The sequence below is a fragment of the Simochromis diagramma genome, unplaced genomic scaffold (genome assembly GCF_900408965.1).
Source record: "Simochromis diagramma unplaced genomic scaffold, fSimDia1.1 OVJJ01000753.1, whole genome shotgun sequence".
NCBI classification, from domain to species: domain Eukaryota; kingdom Metazoa; phylum Chordata; class Actinopteri; order Cichliformes; family Cichlidae; genus Simochromis; species Simochromis diagramma.
The window spans coordinates 18608337-18627222 of record NW_024387523.1 but is presented as its reverse complement, the minus strand read 5'-3'; the positions used below and the strand labels follow the sequence as shown (position 1 = coordinate 18627222).

The window sequence follows — 18886 nt, the reverse complement described above, 5'->3', positions numbered from 1 at the left end:
ACAAAAGTCAATGGTAAATTATTGGATACATTTGAAAGGTCATAATAAAAGTCATCGTGTTAAGAAAGTGTTACAAACTGTTGGAAAGAGGAAAAGATTTAAAAAATAGTTTTGGGTGGATTGGGGATAATAGAGCTAGAGCATTTAAAGTATGTGACAAAGAATTTAATCAGACAGTATTGTGGCCTTTAAGGTCTGCATGGAAATACATTAATGTAGATAGATCATTATCAGATATTAAGAAGACATGAATTACAACAGATATTTGTCAAGAATTGTATAATAGTGTGGAGAATAAGTACAGTGACTATTTGCAGATTTATAAAGATCCAAAAACTGAAACAGCTAGTGTGGCAGTTGTCATTCCTGAATAAAATATATAAACTTCAAGAAGAACATAATTTTTTTTTAGTATGAATGCGGAGCAAATAGAGTTATATGCCATATTATTTGGCTTGTTTCTTATTTTTCTTGTATTTTAGCACACCACTGTTGCTTGTGAAGCTTGCACACAAGAATCTCAGTCACGTGTGCTGTACCAATGTACCAGTAATGTGACGTGACAATAAAAGTGATTTGATTTCATTAAAAAGGTGCTCACAAGGAGATGGCTCAAGCCTGAGCCACCAACAACTGAAGACTGGATATCTTCTGTACAAGAGAAGATATCCAGATATCCACAATGGGAAAACTGTCCTTCTCAGAACAGTTGCAGAGGGATACCTACTGCAGAATATGGTCTAAGTGGACAGAGTGAGGTGTGATTTTCTATTCAATTCAATTCAATTTTATTTATATAGCGCCAAATCACAACAAAAGTCGCCTCAAGGCGCTTCATAGATACAGAGAAAAACCCAACAATCATATGACCCCCTATGAGCAAGCACTTTGGCGACAGTGGGAAGGAAAAACTCCCTTTTAACAGGAAGAAACCTCCGGCAGAACCAGGCTCAGGGAGGGGCGGCCACCTGCTGTGACCGGTTGGGGTGAACTCTATGAACTTTGGCGCTTTTTATGCTGTTGCACTGATTTAAATACTCACACTGATATGGTGATGGTAACTCAGTGTTAAAAAACACAGCAAAATCTCCAGTGTTAATTTAACACTGGAGATTTTGCTGTGTAGGCATTTTCTTAATAGCTTCTTATTAGCAGTTAACCAGGTGTAATAACTCCACGGCAGACCGGTCCACATTTTAAATGCTTTTCAGCATACTCTTAATTTACCACTTTCAAACACACACTTTTATTCCGGTTGCTGTACACTCACAGGTGGCTGCAGGTCTGCAGCTGCCAGCCACACACACTAACAACAACAATGACAGTCAGGAACAACTTTTAATGCAGGCGAGGCGTGATTGCCAATGTTGTGCAGGTGTGTCCATTGTCCCTGCAGCGGCACCGCAGCCCCGCCGCACCAGCATTTCCTGATCTAAGTCTGGGTGTGTTCACATTGGAAGAATCTAACCAAACACAGTGTACTGTAATAGTGTACTGGCAGCTGTGCAGCTAATTCCCCCCCCCAAACGGCACACTATCTTTTGCTTATCTGTACAAAGAATGTATTATCATATATAATAAAATATAAAGAGGTTCCACACATAATAGAGAATGAAATTAACACAACTGCTACAGATAACTCAGCATTGTGAGAGAAAAGGCACTCTATAGTTTAGTGTTAAAAGTGCTGTAAAAATGTGTGTAAACTCGTTGGTTAGTAAGACTGGAAAAGAGCTGCCATATTAATCAGGTTTAGACTATTTGAAGGAAGAAGAAAAATTGTGAGACTGTTTGCAGTATAAAGGTTAAAAAATAGAAATAAATGGATGGATGTTTTCCAGAAACTTGTCTAACTTAACTAACAGCTAAGTCTATTAGCAGCAACCAACCCGGTGACATCCTATTCTGTATTGGCACAAGATGGTAGTAGACATGTTCTAAAAATGACAAATTATACTTGCACTATTCCAACATGTTATTAATTAATGACATGACATAACACGTTATTCATTAATTTAATAATTAATTAATTAGACTAAATTAATTGAAAGATTTTCTTTCATTAAAAAAAACTGTTATACTTAAAATTATGACTATTTCTTGCATTACTTTTGAGTATAGAAGTATAAAAATGGCTTTTAATCCTAAACAGTTAGTACTTTTGTTAAAACTGATGAATTAAAGTTGAAAGTCTACGTGTCTTGTTTGATTTACACTCTATTGTGACACTCATTATTACATTTAACCTACAACGACAAAACCAACACTTAGATTAGATTTACTACAAACCATTATACCTATTTAACTTTAACAACTCGAATGTTCTGACATACACACATTTGTTTCATTTTCTGATATGAAAGTTTTATTTTCAAATTAAGAAGCAAATTATGTAAGATATTTAGAGTGTCCAATCAAAGTGCACATCTTTGCAGTGTGAGAGGCCCCACAGAGCTGCCATGCTGCTGTTACAATCCTCCCTACAAAAAAAGAGTCATTCAAAATCACTATATGGTGGACAGAGTCAGATTTTAAAACCCGTCCTGTGGTCTGATTGTCTAATCAATACTACAAGGCAAAGACCCTGCGGTTTGGGGAAAAAAAAACCCTGACAATCAGACCACCCCCTCTGAGCAAGCACTTGGCACTTGGGAAGGAAAAACTCCCTTTTAACAGGGAGAAACCTCCGGCAGAACCAGGCTCAGTGAGGGGAGGTCTCCTGCCACAACCTGTGTTAAATGACAAATAGTTGAAAGTGTAGCAATTTTTTTGAAAGGAGGTTTGTAAATTATGGAACATTATGAAGCTACCCCAAAAGGTGGATTCTGATCATCTGGACGTAGCGTTTTCAGTGGGAGAAAACGCCTCCCACTGAAAACGCTAAATCCAGATGAACAGACTCCACATTTCGGGACTGACTTACCTGGATGATTGTGCATGCATTAAGTAATTGTGAAGATAATTATTCTGTTTCTGATTCACTGCTTATGCAGCAAAAGAACCTCCTCAAACTACTAAAAAAGAAGAGAAGGCCCTAATGATACGGTTACTTGGCCTGTCTTCCTTCAAAACACGGACAAACTCCAAAACAAAAGACAACAGAAGTGCTCCAGAATGCTAGGTGCAGTGTTGAGCTTTTGTTACCTAGAGCTACACAAGCCAGGAAATACCAACGACCGGATTTGGTGTGTGGTAGTAACAGATAAATGAACATTTTTTTTTTTTAAATTAATTATAATTTTATATTATTGTTAATAATAAATCAATTAAAGTAACAAAACAACCTGAAGAGCTGGTTCGGAGCCGAAAGAGCCGGCTCTTTTTAGTGAGCCGAACCGAAAGAGCCGGTTCTCTTATTAAAATAAAAATAAATAAATAAATAAATAAAATAATAAAAAAAGAGCCAGAAATCCCATCACTACAGTCACGACTGACAACTGCTGGGCAGGGATCTTTTAAAAACAGCCACCTGATGAGGGGACCAATCAGCTGCCGCCAGCTCTCTAATCAGGAAGGACCTGTACATTATTTGGTGTTCTGGCCTCTAGTTTAAATCACTGTCTTCTCCGTTTTATGTGTTATATTCTTTATGTCTGTCTCTCAGTGTGAAGTTTGTGTTTTTGTGATTTGTTTCTTATTTCCTGTTTTATATTGATAGTCCCAGTCCTATGACAGTGTATCCAATTTTACCTCCCCCTGTCTCGTTAGCCCTAATCTCTCCCAGCTGTCTCCCTCCTGTTCCCTGATTACTCCCCTGTGTATATAAGCCCTGTGTTTGCCTTTGCTCTCTGTTGTGTTGTACCCTCAACATGCTGTGTGTTTTGTTTCAGTCTCCTGTTTAGGGTTTCCTCTTCTAGCGTTTCAGTCCTTAGTTCCTCTGTCCAGAGTTTTGTTTTTTGGTGAGTTTAATTTACTAAGAGGTTTTTCCCAGCAATAAAGCTGCGCTTTGAGTTTTACCTCCGTGTTTGAGTCCTGCTCTTGGGTCCACCTTTCCTGTCTGCCTGCCACACAGCCCTCCATGACAGAACGACTCGACCAGTATATGGACCCAGCAGAACTCACCCTGTCTGATGAGCTTAAGGAGGATATAATTTATTCAGTGAATAGATTATGTGACCTGTGGCTGAATCATCCAGAGGAGTTTCGGCGTGCTGTACCCAACCAGCTACAATGACTGGTTTCCGGTCTCCCCTGACTTTTGGACTCGCTTCACCCACTCATACAGGAATTTTTCCTTAATGAGCTTCATCTGCATCCCCCTGCCACTACAGCTTACCCACCCAGCTTGGAGAAGGATGTGCTGCCCGGCCTGCCGGACTTGGAGTTGCCCGGCTCACTGGAGCCACCACCGAAGTTGAAGCGACGGCGACGTTTTTTGAGAAATGCCAGACTCATCAAGAGGATTTAACCCTGTAAGGCCCAACCCATCAAAAAAAATGGCCAGAAAATTCCGATTTTTTTTATTTATTTATTTATTTTGGAACTGAGATGGTTATTATGTATATATTGTTATTCTTAGTGTATTGTCTTTCTTTGTTACTGTTTGACAGAGGTGGGACCAAGTCATTGTTTTGCAAGTCTCAAGTAAGTCTCAAGTCAAGTCTCAAGTAATGTCAGGCAAGTCAGAGTCGAGTCTCAAGTCACTGGTGTAAAAGTCCGAGTCAAGTCACAAGTCTGAAACTTTGAATTTCAAGTCCTTTCGAGTCTTTAAAAAAAAAAAAAAAAAAAAAAACGAAAAAAGAATGTTGCAGTTATATGCTAAATGTAAATATTAGACCATGTAATTTTAAAATCTGTGTTTTTCTCAACACATGACAAAATAGTGAACTTAGAAAATATACACAAATTGTGAAATTGCACCTCTTTAAAATGCAGCTCAATTAAACTTAGCTCCAAGAATAATTTTCACCGACAGTTCTGAGATAAGCTGCATGTTATTCTTGGATGCGGTTGTAGGACCAGCTTTAAAATCGCATGACAAAAATATCATACACATTAAAAAAAACTGCATCACCAACGTAGCCTGGACAACATTTGCTAGTTAGATGAAGTCAGCTATCTCATCTTAGCATATTTATATGCATATTTATAATCATACGGTTCTTGGAGTGAGTGCATACACTCATGAAGTTTAGTAACTTCAGGTCACTGCAACAAGCCCAGGTACAGTTTACCGACGGATGGGTACAGGACCTTGAAATGCACCGTGTAGAACGAAAGACCATCGTACATATCATAAGTTTACCAGTCTCACAAATTGTCGTCATAAATACACATTCCTTAACAGTTTATTAATAGGACCTTTGAGCTCAACGGTAATTAATTAGCAGTGGAAATAATTTCTGGTACCCATCACAGAAATGTAGCAGTGACAATAATATTGTATGTTGTAATCGCACTGGGCAATTAGTGATACAAAAAACCTGTTTTATCCTGTGAATAAAAGTATATGTTTTTGTCAATGTACCATAATAACAGAAGCGAAACGCAATATTGTGTCAGGACAATTCACTATTTATGCACAATAAACAAAGGAGCATAGCGCGACATTTTCTGTTCAGCGCCAGACTTGCTTGTAACCTATATCACCAATTATGTTATGAAAATGACGTATTAACTACTAAAAAACACTGACCTTCGTGTAAATGCTTGGAGCAGACTAACCTGTGAGCTGAAGTGTTCTGGGACGTTATATTTGATCTTTGAATGGCTGCAATCCAGGCCATCCGTCGCGTCTTTGTTACTTCGGAAACATGGCTCGAACAATTTCTCTTCAACGACGTAATCCGATAACAACTGATCTCTTTACCCGTCGGCTTCCCGTGGCTGTCATGCGACCGGCTATTGCAGTTAATAATACAACAGCTTCTTGACATTTTTGTGTTTCTTTTTATCGCTGTATAACTGATTTTAATTGAAAGCCTGCGTGCGCTAGTACCGCTTGCCACGAGTTCCCAGAATCCTTTGCGGTTCTACCCGTGAATGACGTCACATTTTCAATCTCTATATAATATGCATGTTAAATTTTATATTTGGGGTAAAATATCAAGTCTTTTCAAGTAAACCGGTTCAAGTCCAATTCAAGTCCCAGGTCATTGGTGTAAAAGTCCAAGTCAAGTCACAAGTCTTAGAACATTTTTTCAAGTCAAGTCTAAAGTCATAAAATTAATGACTAGAGTCTGACTCGAGTCCAAGTCATGTGACTCGAGTCCACACCTCTGCTGTTTGTTTATACTGGAGCACTTTAACCAAAAATAATTTCCCCTAGAGATCAATAAAGTATTCTGATTCTGATTAACCATTCTAACAAAATCCACAAATGTTTTTGCTATATGTATGTATGATATATTTTTGTTTTTATCTTTTATTTTTGTATTGCATTTGATACATTGGGCATTTTTGGCACGTTTTGTTAACAATAATATTAATTCTAGACAAAAAAGGAGTTTTTGAAATTATGGCAAGTATTTATCATGTTGATGAGATAGCGGTCTCAGAAACTCATGCATCAAAAATAGGATACAAAGGGCATTGTAGGGTTAGGGAAATAGAAGCGATGTAGCAGTATAAGCCAAGAGACGGCAGTAGTAAAACTGTATTGAATGCAAGCTGCCATTAAAAACTAAAGAAGAAGACGACACCGGAAACTACCGAATCTGCAGTAACCAGACCTTCATGTGTTGCTAGGTTTTTCCTCTGGATTAAAATGGCGTGGATTGGTGTCTGTAAAGGCTCTCGTTTTACACATATTTAATTTCCCAATAAAGATGTTTGATTTTAGTTATTACACATTTTAAATACTATTTGTTACGGTGAAGCGTTTTAATTTGAAGGAGGTCACCGGAACACCGCCTCATTGTAAGAAGTCTCCAGTAACGATCACCGGTTTCATCCTCCGTTCTCTCAGCTCTTCTTCTACTTCTGTCATGGCGCCCACTTTGGGCTTTTTTCCTGTCGTCACGTTGGTGGTGCTGTCTGGTTTTCCCGCCGCTGTGTCCTCGCGAAGGGACGTGCTCGAGTTCGGGGACGCGGACTTCGATTACCTGGCAACAGAGCACGAGACCATGCTGGTGAAATTCTACGCTCCTTGGTAAAGAATCGGCGTTAGTTTAGCGCGGCCGGCGGCGGGAGATTTTTCCTGAGTTTTTTTTTTTTTTTTTTTTTAATGAAATCATTCCATCTTTATTGGTTTTCTGCTGTTTTTAACGTGTCTCTGCTGTTATGGAGGCACTAACAACCTGCTTGTCCTCTTCCATCTCTCGTTCCATTCCTCCACCTCTTTCCTACGTCATTTCCCTTGATTTAATTATTTTGTATTTATTATACTGTGGCTCTTATTTCCTTCATTCCTTGCCTTCCCTCCCCTTCCGTCTTTTCCGCATTACTTCCTTGCGTTCCAACTTCCTTCCTTCCTTCCCTGTTTCTTTACACCCTTCCTTTGTTTATTTCTCCTTCCTTTCCTTCATCCCTTTATTTTTCCCTTCCTTCAGGTGTGGTCATTGTAAGAAATTGGCCCCAGAGTTTGAGAAAGCTGCTAGTCGACTGAAAGGAAGTGTTCAATTAGCAAAGGTAATGTGTCCATCGTGTTCATTACTGTTGTGAAACAGGTGTTCACAACAGTCTTATCTGTTTGTCTCACCTGTGCGGCAGGTGGACTGTACGACAAACTCTGAGACGTGCAGTCGTTTTGGGGTCTCAGGTTATCCCACCTTGAGAATTTTTAGGTACGGCAAAGATTCCGCCCCCTATGATGGTCCTCGCACTGCAGGTAGGAAACACTATGAGCATCCCAATCCTGCTCTGTTACTTGACTCTGTGATGCAACCTCTGTCTGTGTGTGCGTTTGTGTTCAGAGGGGATCTACGAGACTATGAGGAGGCAGACTGGTCCAGACTCGATGCACCTGAAGACCAAAGACGATCTGAAGGCCTTTGTCAATAACCATGACGCCAGCATTGTAGGTACGAGGTCACGTGTTGCCAGTGGCGGTCCTAGCCTGTTTGGCGCCCTGGGCGAACACTCCCTCTGCCCCCCCCCCCACACACACACACACACAAAACATATTAAGGATTGTACATTAACATAAAACTGTTGCACACACACACACATGAACAGAGAGAGAGTATGCATAGTATGCAAACGGCTACCAAACAGCCATCATAATTCGTCATACAATGAGAACAGGACAAATCAACAATTGACGATGACTAATTAATATTAAAATCTGTAACATAATGTATTGTTTGGAGTTTAGTCTGTTACTGCTACTATTTCTTCTTGGAGCAACTGTAACACACATAATTTCCTTAGGGATTAATAAAGTATTCTGATTGTTTCAGGATGACCTGCCATTATCCAATGACACATCTGCTTACCTGTATCTTTTGCTCGTTTCTCCTCCTCTTTTCTCTTTTTTCTAAACTGAGGAGCTGATGGCTTTGAACTTTTCTTGTCCATCTTCCATTGGTTTTAATTTTGCACTCCAGTATGAACACCCATCCCTCAACCCGAGGATCACCACAACATAACCTAATAGACCTACACCTTAGTTCACAGATTCACTTTGTCTAGGGTTTATTTCTGGGATTTCACACAACCCAGGATTCTAATCATGAATACATAATGGGCTTGGATTTACAACATTATAAATGAAATGTGCTCTATTTGGAAGCAGCAGGCCCCCCTCCCCTTTCGACGGCTTGTGTGTGAGACTTTAAATCATCAAACTGTAAATTTTGCTCCAGCCGGTCAGAAAATCTGCCGCCGCCCCACCCTCTCCTCTCTGCGCCGCAAGCAGCAGGCGCACCTTGCAAACGAAGGGCGCCCTTACTCCCAGCAAATGGGCGATAGAAAACCGATCGGTGCTTATGCCATTCCCAATATGCGCTGGCTGACGTCGGGGCAGCACGAGTACGAGCTTTTTTTTTTTTTTTTTTTTTTTTTTTTTGCCGATGCCCGTGATGCCGCCCCGGCCAACCGCCCGTGTCACCCGTATCTAAAACCGCAACTGCGTGTTGCTGTATGCTGCATCATGCTTTAGGCTGAGTGCTTCTTATTTGTCAAAGTCAAGTTATACAGACATTAAAGAATAAAATCAGTATAAACAAAACAGCAGAAGACGAAACAAACGATGGGGAAATGTAGCTGTTGCTTGGTCACAGGTGAAAGTTCCAGGCTCTTGTTGCCTAGGTAACCCTCAGTTCAGCTTAATTCAGTTTTATTTATATATTGCTAAATCACAACAACAGTTGCTTCAAGGTATTCAAGTTGCTTTATATTGTAAAGATCCTACAATAATACAAAGAAAACAGAAAATCCCAACAATCCGATGACCCCTATGAGCAAGCGCTTTAGCGACAGTAGGAAGGACAACCTCCCTTTTAACAGATAGAAACCTCCAGCTGAACCAGGCTCCTGGAGGGGTGGCTAGAAAAAAGAGGGATGTAGTCTTAATCTAATCTTTAAGTATTTATTCACCTTAAACAGTTCAAATAAAACATGTACTCCTTCAATCAGAAAACCATAGTCTGCAAGCAGCTAGCTGTAGCCAATTTCCTGAAACAGAATAAGCCTAACTTAGCATTACACAGGATTATATATTGAGTTGTCTTTCTATCTGTTTGGTTAAAACTGTTGGGGAGAGGCCGTGGTTTAGACTTGGCATTCCCTCGTTGGTGGACAGGATGATCACAACCTTTTGGCAGTCCTCTTCCCCTCCGGAGGCCATAGCACTCGTCTTTCCACTGTACAGACAAGGTCACATCTAGGTTAGCAACCTGCCTCTCCTATTTTTATGTAATGACTTTTACCCTGGTTACGTGTCTCTGTGCTGGCTTACGCTCTGGTCTGCACAGACGACTTCTAAATGTACTCGGGCATAGTGCAGCCAAATATATTTATACTAGCCTTTACACTCCTAACCTAGACAGAATCATAAGATGCATGATCCTTAGTTAGATTTCACACATAGGTACATCTGCAGGTACATCTCTATGTGTACCTGCAGAATTAAACTGAGAGCAATGGTAACAATGGCCTGCACGCCCACTCCGGGCTTCATCACTGTTCACCAAGCTGCAGGCAAAATCTGAAGGATGTGCATAAAACAAAAATGTATAAAAATGCTCGACCTCACATACCAGGACATATCCTGGTTAAAGACTCCACGATTCCTCAGTGTTACTGGAGGCCAAGGTAATGCTATCCAGAGTAAGCATCTGGTTAGATGCAGTGTTTCTAAGAATTTTAGGGCCAAGTACAATTACCTCAGTTTTATCTTTATGTCTCTTTAGGTCTTTGTCTTTAAAACATTCACGCAGTTCAAATAGTTGTTGTGTGTTATCTGGCTTGATGGATAGGTAAAGTTGGGTGTCATCTGCTATGCCTTTTAAGGGAAGCAGGTATAATGCAAACAGAATTGGTCCTTCCACAGAATCCTGTGGTACTCCATAATTAACCTTAGTGTATGAATTTTTTGTTTTTTTGTATTTGTAACCTTCACTAAAGCCATTTCTGTATTGTGATGAGCTCTGAAACCTAATTGAAACTCTTCAAATAAACCATTTTTGTTGAATTTGTTCACACTGTTGCAGTCTGGATACCTGTACACCTTTGAGGTTTTATTGCTTGCATGGCATGATCACCTTATAGTAACCTTAAAGTAAACATGGCCATGCTAACTTCAGGGTCAGACAAACACATGGTGTCTGTGGTCCTCTGACTCCCCTTTAGCTCCCTTACCTGTGCATGTGTCTGCATCAGGTGTGTTCTCAGGTACGGACAGCCTCCGTCTGGCTGAGTTCCTGAAGGCAGCCACTCTACTCAGAGAACAGTTCCGTTTCGCTCACACCACCAACCTGCAGCTCGCCGAAGAGCATGGGGCCAACTCAGAGTGAGTTCACACCTAAGTGATATCACCGTAGTGATGTCACAGTTTAAAGGTGTTATTCTCACTTCTGTGCGTGTGTGTGTGTCTCTCTCTCCAGATGTGTGCTGCTGTTCAGACCTCCCAGACTCGCCAATGCTTTTGAGGACAACATTGTCATCTTCAGAGACTACCTGACCATCGGCTCACTGCGGCGCTTCATCAGAGATCACATGTGAGTCTTTAAGAGATAAGAGATAACTCTTTATTGTCATTGCACAGTCATATATAGTACAATAGTACAATGAAATTGGAAAACTGTCCTACGTCATTAGAGGAACCGCAGCCTCATTCTGTGTGTCCACCTATGTGCAGCTACGGTCTGTGTCCTCACATGACAATAGAGAATAGAGACCGTCTGAGAGTCCGGGACCTGCTGACGGCGTACTACGATCTTGACTACCATCACAACATCCCCGGCTCCAACTACTGGAGGAACAGGTAACGCAAGCACACAGAGGGGATGTGTTCCAGATGTACAGCTTGATTGACTAAAGTGTTTGTGTGTAATCCTCTCCCCTGTGTGTTTTCTTCTCAGGGTAATGAAGGTGGCGTCTAAGTATGTCGGGCGGGGTCTAACCTTCTCTATAGCCAATAAGAAGGACTTCCTGTTGGAGCTGGAGGAAGACTTTGGAATGGGGACGTCAGATGGAGGGGAGCTGCCCTTTATCACCATCCGGACCCGACTGGGTCACAAGTACACCATGAGGGAGGAGTTCACGTGCGTAGCCAAGTCATACCACTATGTCACCTGTTCTGCAGGTGAGGGGGTGGGGTCACAATAAACCAGAACTATCTGATCCAAGTCTGTTTCAAACTTTTGGGGGGGCTGACCCGCATTTCTCAGCTTTCTGACCTCATTCACAATGAAAGCACCAACAAGTAACTGTGTGTGTTTGTTTGTTTGTTTTAGGAGGGATGGTGCGTCTCTGCAGAGGTTCCTGGAAGATTACTTTGCAGGTCGACTCAAACGTTACATCAAATCAGAACCGATACCTGAAAAGAACTCTGGGGCTGTCAAAGTAAGTAAAACAAACACGCCAAAGCTTCTTGTGTGAGTATCAATGACGTTGTAGACCTCTTTGTAACCTCTGACCTGTGTGCCTCAGGTGGTGGTAGCAGAGTCCTTTGATCAGGTGGTGAATGACCCGGATAAAAATGTTCTGATCCAGTTTTTTTCTCCGTTGTGTCCTCACTGTAAGAAGTTGGAGCCGGTCTATGGAGAGCTCGCTGAAACGGTACGCTCATTCATATACTGAGAATATAATGTCCACTCTCACACTCTGTCGCTTTAGCAGTAACTGGGTGTTCGCTGTTTGGCTAGCTTCACTCAAACAGGAAAATCCAACTGTAGCCGTAATGTGCGGATTTGTAAAGCACTTTATAAATAAGCACTGTGTGGTGAAGACCCTGTTTTAGTCACCAGACCAACAAGCTTGAGTCCACACTCTAGCTTCTCTGCACCAGGTGTACCATCCTGTGCAATCAGCTGGCAAAGCAGATGTTTGCAAGGTGTGATCAATGCTATTTTACACAATAAAATATTTTCTTTCGCCAAACACAACCAAACAGATTACTACAACACAGGTTACTTACTGCATGCGTATCACACCAAAAACATAACTGTTTCCTATCGAAGATAATTGCAAATCCCATCATCCATCAGCATTTCTGCAGGAAAAAAATCTAATCTCCACGTTACAGTCTCCTTCACTCACATTTGGGCTCATTCCTCACTTCTAATATGAAATAATCCGGTCAGTGAGATGATGTAAGGAAAAAAGAAAACATCTCCAAAAAGTATGACATCTCTTTCTCAGAGCGTCTGCTTTTTTTTCTTTTCTTTTTCTTTCCTTTGTACACTTGAACCTACTTGCCCTGCAGACTTGCCAATGGTATTCCCAATTGTGCTTCAGTAAGAAACTGCATTCTGTTTGTGGTGTGGTGTGCATTAGGGCTGCCACGATTAGTCGAATAGTCATGATTACGTCGACTATCAAAATTGTCGACAACTAATTTAATAGTCGACGCGTCGTTTGAAGCTTTGTAAGATCCCAAAAGACGCGGGAATAAGTAGTAGGATTTAAGAGTGTAATAACAGACTGAAACAGAAGATGGCAGCACTGCATGTACAAGGATGCCAGCTGCCGTTAATAGTTTTTACACAGCAGAATAAACGTCAATCAGACAACTGATTATCAGAAGTGTGAGATGCTCGAGAATATACTCCGGTGTCCTGTTATATTTTAGATAGCAAGGAGTAGATGGCTGAGTTTATTAAATTTAAATGAAATTTGCAGATTGTTTCAGTGGAGTTTAATAAACCATCATCTTGTCTTTATTTTTAGTTAGCACATACCTTAAACACTTAAAGCTGTAAGCTAATGATAGTTATATAAGAGCAGATGCTGCTGGCGCAATAAGCTGTACGTTTTATGTCCAATGGATACATAATCTGATTAGTTGACTAATCGCAAAAATAATCGGTGACTAGTAAAATAATCGTTTGTGGCAGCCCTAGTGTGCATGTACTGGGCTGTTATGTTCTAAATTATTAAATTAAATAATAATAATTAAAATGCTAACTAATTGAAAAAGAAGTGTATATATTTAATTTGATTGTATCAAAATAATATGATATAATACATTATGTCAAATAGAGAAATTACAAAAATCTTTTTTTGATGAAGTGTAAATGAAGAACGTCTGCTCTGGCTCAAACTCCCATCCTCAGCCCTGCAGTAATGGTCTTTTATTTGACTGCAGTCCCCTAGAGATTTATTTGTCAGTCACATTTTATCTCTGGCTCATGTTACAGCAGCTTTCATGTCAAAATGTGTGCAAACAATGATGTTGCTAGGCAACCCAGCATGCTACACTTGTGGTTTTACATTAATTTCTATGAGTTAAAATACCCTTCTTGGTGGTTCTAGGTAAAAGTGGTCATACTAAAATTCAATATTTGATGAAATACCAGTCAGAAAAAGTTATGAAATCTGAGATGTCTGTGAAGGTTCTTAGTCATCCAAGTCATCGTAGTCTAAGGAGCTTGGAAAGAAAAGCGGCTTGAAGACGTTTCACCTCTCATCCGAGAAGCTTCTTCAGTTTTAGGGTAAAATGGTGGGGTGTCCCAGATTTTTCTTTCCAAGCTCCTTAGAAATCTGAGATGATGGTGTTTTAGATTTATCAGAATCAGAATACTTGAATAATCCCTGAGGAAATTATGTTAATTATTTAACAGAGTTACAGTTGACATTTAAAATGAACCCCTTGGCGGTTTTACTATTAACTATACATTTAATCTTCAGTATAAGAAAAGTGCAGTTTGAACAGTTTCTCTACACAATAAGGAAATGGTGCTAGAATAAGAATAGGCTGGGTCTTATATATTTGTGTGACATGGCCTTCCTGCTCTCAACACCAGCTGAGCACCACAAATAAGCAGGTGCACAACAAACCACAAAAAGCTGCCAGCTCATGCTTCTGTAGCATCGTGTGTGGTTATTATGAACTACTCTCACACTGCAGCTGCACTTAGGCTCTGCCCCTTCCTGAGTGTGTAAAACATCTGCAAAAGGTCACATGACATTTTAGAAACTCTGAAACATCTTCCGTCTTCCTCAAATGGGGACTTGTCTCAGACCTGGTGCTGGTTCCTGTTTGCCTATGAGGTCTTAAAATGACCTGTTGTACTGAAGGAGATATTACTGGTTTATTTCTGTGTGAAATCATTGTCAAACCTTTGTGTTCTTCAGCTGCGCTCTGACCCCAAAATCGTCATTGCCAAGATGAACGCCCTGGCCAATGACGTCCCTCTGGGTTACGACGTCCAAGGGTGAGATTCAGGTTTCCCGTGACATGCTTCAGTCATTGCCAGGTGTGAGTCTGATGTCGCTGTGTCTGCCTGCAGGTTTCCCACCATCTACTTTGCTCCAGTAAGCAGGAAGGACGAACCCGTCAGATACCAGGTAAGACACCTGAGTGCATACCCAAGACTTGAGGCTAGATGGACCTCAGCTACAGTTTTAGACGAAGTTGCTTCCTCTCAGTTTATCTAAGGTCAATGTTATCTGCAGCAGCCCACTCGCCTGTGCTGTAGTTTTCCCTCACAGCTGTTTGAGCTGCCTTGTCTCAGGGTTTTATGGGTAGTTAATTATGCTCTGTGCTCACCTATGTGCACCAGCTCAGGTCCACACCTGCAGTCTGCGGCTTCTCTCAGCATATGCCAATGGGATTTAAAAATTACATTTTCTCATTTACATACATCCTGTTTGTCAACACAGAGTCTGCCCATTCATACTTCACATTTAAATAATTTTCTAACCCCCCGGGTCAGTGTGAGCACTGCAAAGTACAGACACTCATTTTTCTCCACAGCCATTCATGGTCAGCTCAGAAGAAACACAGGACATAATTTGGTCCATTAAACTGCACCTGCTTCCACTTGTACAGGCTCTTGACTGATATGGTACAGGTACAACCACATCTGTGCGCAGATCAGAAGAGGCGTTTTCTCAAAGTGCAGAAGTGAGTCATTCAACGATTCAGCGCAGAGAGGTCTATTAACACATAGTGAGTGAGAAAGGTGAAGAAGACTCAGTGCATCATGGGAATCCCCCAGCAGCCTACACTTATTGCAGCATAACTAAGAGAGGATTCAGGGTCACCTGATCCAGCCTAATGATATGCTTTAGCAAAAAAGAAAGTTTTAAGCCTAATCTTAAAAGTTGAGCAGCCAATAACACCAGTGTGCTTTTTACTGCTCTCATTTATCATCCACAGGGCATACGGACACAGTACCCTCAGGGTCTGCCAACTGCTGCTAAAGTCCTGATTTTATACTAATTAATTAAATCCTCGTCTTATTCCTCAGCTGGTCTATATAAATAAAAGTGTGTATATATAATAATAACTAATGTGAGCCTGTAACGGGCTGGATGTTAAAAATCCTTCCTGGTGACAAATATTTGCTTTGATTGCACTGTAACTTCAGGCTGTGGTCTTTCCTGGAAAACCCAACGTGTTTATACTGTTTGACTCAACATTTATTGTTCAGAAACGGCACTACAGCTGTTTCTGAACAATAGGCTCATACACCGCCAAAGAAGAGCCTACAGGGATTATAAATGAAGAATTTTACTTTGAAAGTCTGTTGTCATTTACGTACACACACAGCCACATTTCCTGCTCGGACCAGTCTGTTTTTTAATACACCCTCATTCATCCAGAGCTGCAAGTGGAGGAAGTGGAGCTAAAGTCTAGTGTTTAATAGTTGGTAGTTTGCTGAAGCTTACACAGACACTGTGGACACTGTGCAGTTTGTGAAGGCAAGGCTTCACAGTAAGGGTGGTGCTTGAGCCACTGACAGGTTTTACAAGATAAAGTCTTTGTTAACTTCCTTCTGGGGTCACATGACATCTCCCATGTGCTTTCAGGGCACCCGCGAGCTCAAAGACTTCCTCCGGTTCCTCAAGCGAGAGGCGAGTCACAGCTTGGTGTTGAGTGGCTTCAAAGATGAACTCTGACACCCCCAACAGCAAGGAGGAGAGCCTGAATCTGGAGCTCCAATACTGGACATTACATCAGGACACTCGTTGCATCAAATCAAATCGCTCACTCATCCCTGAAACACACCGCTATTAATCATGCCATTGTCAGCCTCATTATTTATTTATTTATTTGTTTGTTTGTTTGTTTGTTTGTTAACTTCAGTCGACCTCCTTTCGTGCACAAACAGGTTGCAGGTGTTTTTCTTCTGTTTTTTGGGACAATAAAGTTTTGTATGAATTTCAGAGACTTGGACAGGTTTGTGCTCGTTCAGGCCCACAGCTGCTTATCGACCTGTCGTCCCAATATGCTTTAGGCACATGTGATGTCACTGGACACAGGTAAACACACTCATGGGAATATCCACGTGTGTTTTCAGAATGCAAATCAGTCAAAATTGATTCTCAGCTTGGTGTACAAATAAGTCACAAGAAATGCAGAAAGTGCTACATGAGCACTAGCCCTGAGTCTCCTCAATGAAGGAGACATTCACAATCAGCCTGTTAGATATAAGCATAATTAAATTCACATATGACTGCTCACATTATTTGCCACATTTTCATGACGGTAATCCCACTTTTATTGTATTTATGGCTGGTTGGTTCTTGGAACCAACTCTCTGATGCATTCATGAGTCTAAATGTTACATAGAGTAGAAAAGCACTGTAGTCCATTTTCTGCTTTGAGAAGTACTTAATAAAAATGTTTTGGGAACCCCAGTCAAAAACACCCCCTCCTCCCATGCAGTTTCAATAAATGAAACTATTTATTCACCTCATGCTTGCCATGGATCCTAAACTAAGGTATCACACAATATCAAAGGTGGTGGGGCATTCTGTCAGTCATTTTAAAGAAGAAAGGCTTCATTGTTTCATGAATCACCTGATCCAGTCTAGAAATTACCAGAACACTGGAGATGTTACTGCATTAACCTCAGACAGCTGGGTCGGTTCCTGGTCATGAAACCCATGAAAGGGAGACGTGATGCTGCTACAACCCTGCTGGGAGTGAGGAAGACTTCTGATGTGACTGCCCACTGCTCAGTGGGAAAACGAGCTGGAAAAAAGTGTAACCTTTGCTCCTTAACAGACAGGAAGGGAGAAAGTGGTAGCACCTGATGTTTTTGGTTGTTTCCGGTCCTGTAGAAAGATTGGTTTTCATTACCAGGAGTAAGTCTGATTTAATAATAATACATTTTATTTATAAAGATCCTCAAAATTACATTAGTACAACAAAATAAATGATAAAAAATAAGACCAAGTGATATTATTTCTATGTGCTGTGAAGGAAAGAGTGCTGTCAATTATGACACCAACACTGTTAACCTGAGGGGAAGGTATGACAATAGTTATCAATGGATAATGAAAGATTTATGGTCCCAACTTTAGTCAGTATAGATTTGGTGCATATTTGAATAAATTCTGTTTTATTACCATTAAGTTTAAGAAAGTTCTGAAACCTTGATTTCACTTTAACGATAAGAAATAGATGTGGGTATGAGAGTAACTATAGTTTTGGAAGTAGATTTGGGTGTCATCTGCGTAGCAGTGAAATTGAATGTTATATTTCTTGAAAATATTACCTAGAGGTAGGAGATATTAAAAAGCAGAGATCCCAGGACAGAGCCTTGGGGTACACAGGACTTAACTGGAGTAGATGGTGATCTGTGAATAAGTAATTGAAAAAAACTGTACGGCCAGAGAGATATGAGGTAAACCAGGCGAGTGCTATATTTTTGATGCCAATAGATGTTAATCTATGAAGAAGGATGCCGTGGGAGATTGTATCAAAAGTTGCCATAAGGTCAAGGAGAATGAGGATAGTGATGAGTCCAGAATCCGCTGCAAACAAAAGAGCATTTGTGATTTTTCCTAGAGCTGTTTCTGTACTATGGAATGAACGGAAGCCAGATTAAAACGGTTCAATTTTTTCAGTTTTATTTATACAGCACCAAATCACAACAACAGTCAATTTTAAGGTAGACCCTACAATAATACATACAGGAAAAACAACAATTAAATGACCCCCTGTGAGCAAGTACTTTGGCAACAGTGGGAACACGTGAACACGTAAACATTCGGCCCATTTCTCATGGGGCGCTGCTAGCTTGAGTGACACACATGTCTAAGATGGACTTTATACAGTTTATTCCTCTGCACGACAGACTGCTCTATACAGGTTACAGGGCACGCCTCTGAGCGCATCTATCATTAATGCTACTGTGCATAAAGCTCCGACAATGGTACAGACGTTCATTACACTCCCACCAATCATGCTATGATTTACAAACTAGCTAAATCATACATGATTCTGAACAACAACAAAAATGAAACCACTTCAGCCAATATAAAGGCGTACAGACCATGATAGAGCAGTTGCCGCTTGGAATGTTACATTGTTTATGTCAATATGTCA

General features: G+C 40.7%; 1 protein-coding gene across 3 annotated transcripts; it reads left to right on the top strand.

The window, feature by feature from the left end:
* Positions 1–6368: 6368 nt before the first annotated feature.
* LOC120727042 (protein disulfide-isomerase A3-like) lies at positions 6369–17201 on the top strand. 3 transcript variants are annotated; one of them, XM_040021168.1, is made up of 13 exons: positions 6369–7090; positions 7491–7569; positions 7651–7768; positions 7854–7961; positions 10762–10891; positions 10986–11099; positions 11240–11365; positions 11463–11645; positions 11838–11946; positions 12034–12162; positions 14680–14759; positions 14835–14892; positions 16360–17201. In XM_040021168.1, the coding sequence occupies exons 1-13, from the start codon at positions 6927–6929 to the stop codon at positions 16447–16449; spliced, it is 1488 nt and encodes a 495-aa protein (XP_039877102.1). In that variant the 5' UTR covers positions 6369–6926; the 3' UTR covers positions 16450–17201. The 3 variants fall into 3 exon arrangements, with proteins under 3 accessions (XP_039877102.1, XP_039877103.1, XP_039877101.1); XM_040021167.1 differs by lacking the exon at positions 6369–7090 and having other exon boundaries at positions 7137–7569; XM_040021169.1 differs by lacking the exons at positions 6369–7090; positions 14680–14759; positions 14835–14892; positions 16360–17201 and having other exon boundaries at positions 7135–7569; positions 11463–11686; positions 12034–12151.
* The last annotated feature ends 1685 nt before the right edge of the window (positions 17202–18886 follow it).

Coding starts and splice junctions, on each gene's coding strand:
- LOC120727042 (XM_040021167.1), top strand. CDS start 7,222: ATGGAGGCACTAACAACCTGCTTGTCCTCTTCCATCTCTCGTTCCATT. Junction 10,892..10,985: donor GAGCATGGGGCCAACTCAGA/GTGAGTTCACAC, acceptor CTCTCTCTCCAG/ATGTGTGCTGCTGTTCAGAC. Junction 14,760..14,834: donor CTGGGTTACGACGTCCAAGG/GTGAGATTCAGG, acceptor GTCTGCCTGCAG/GTTTCCCACCATCTACTTTG.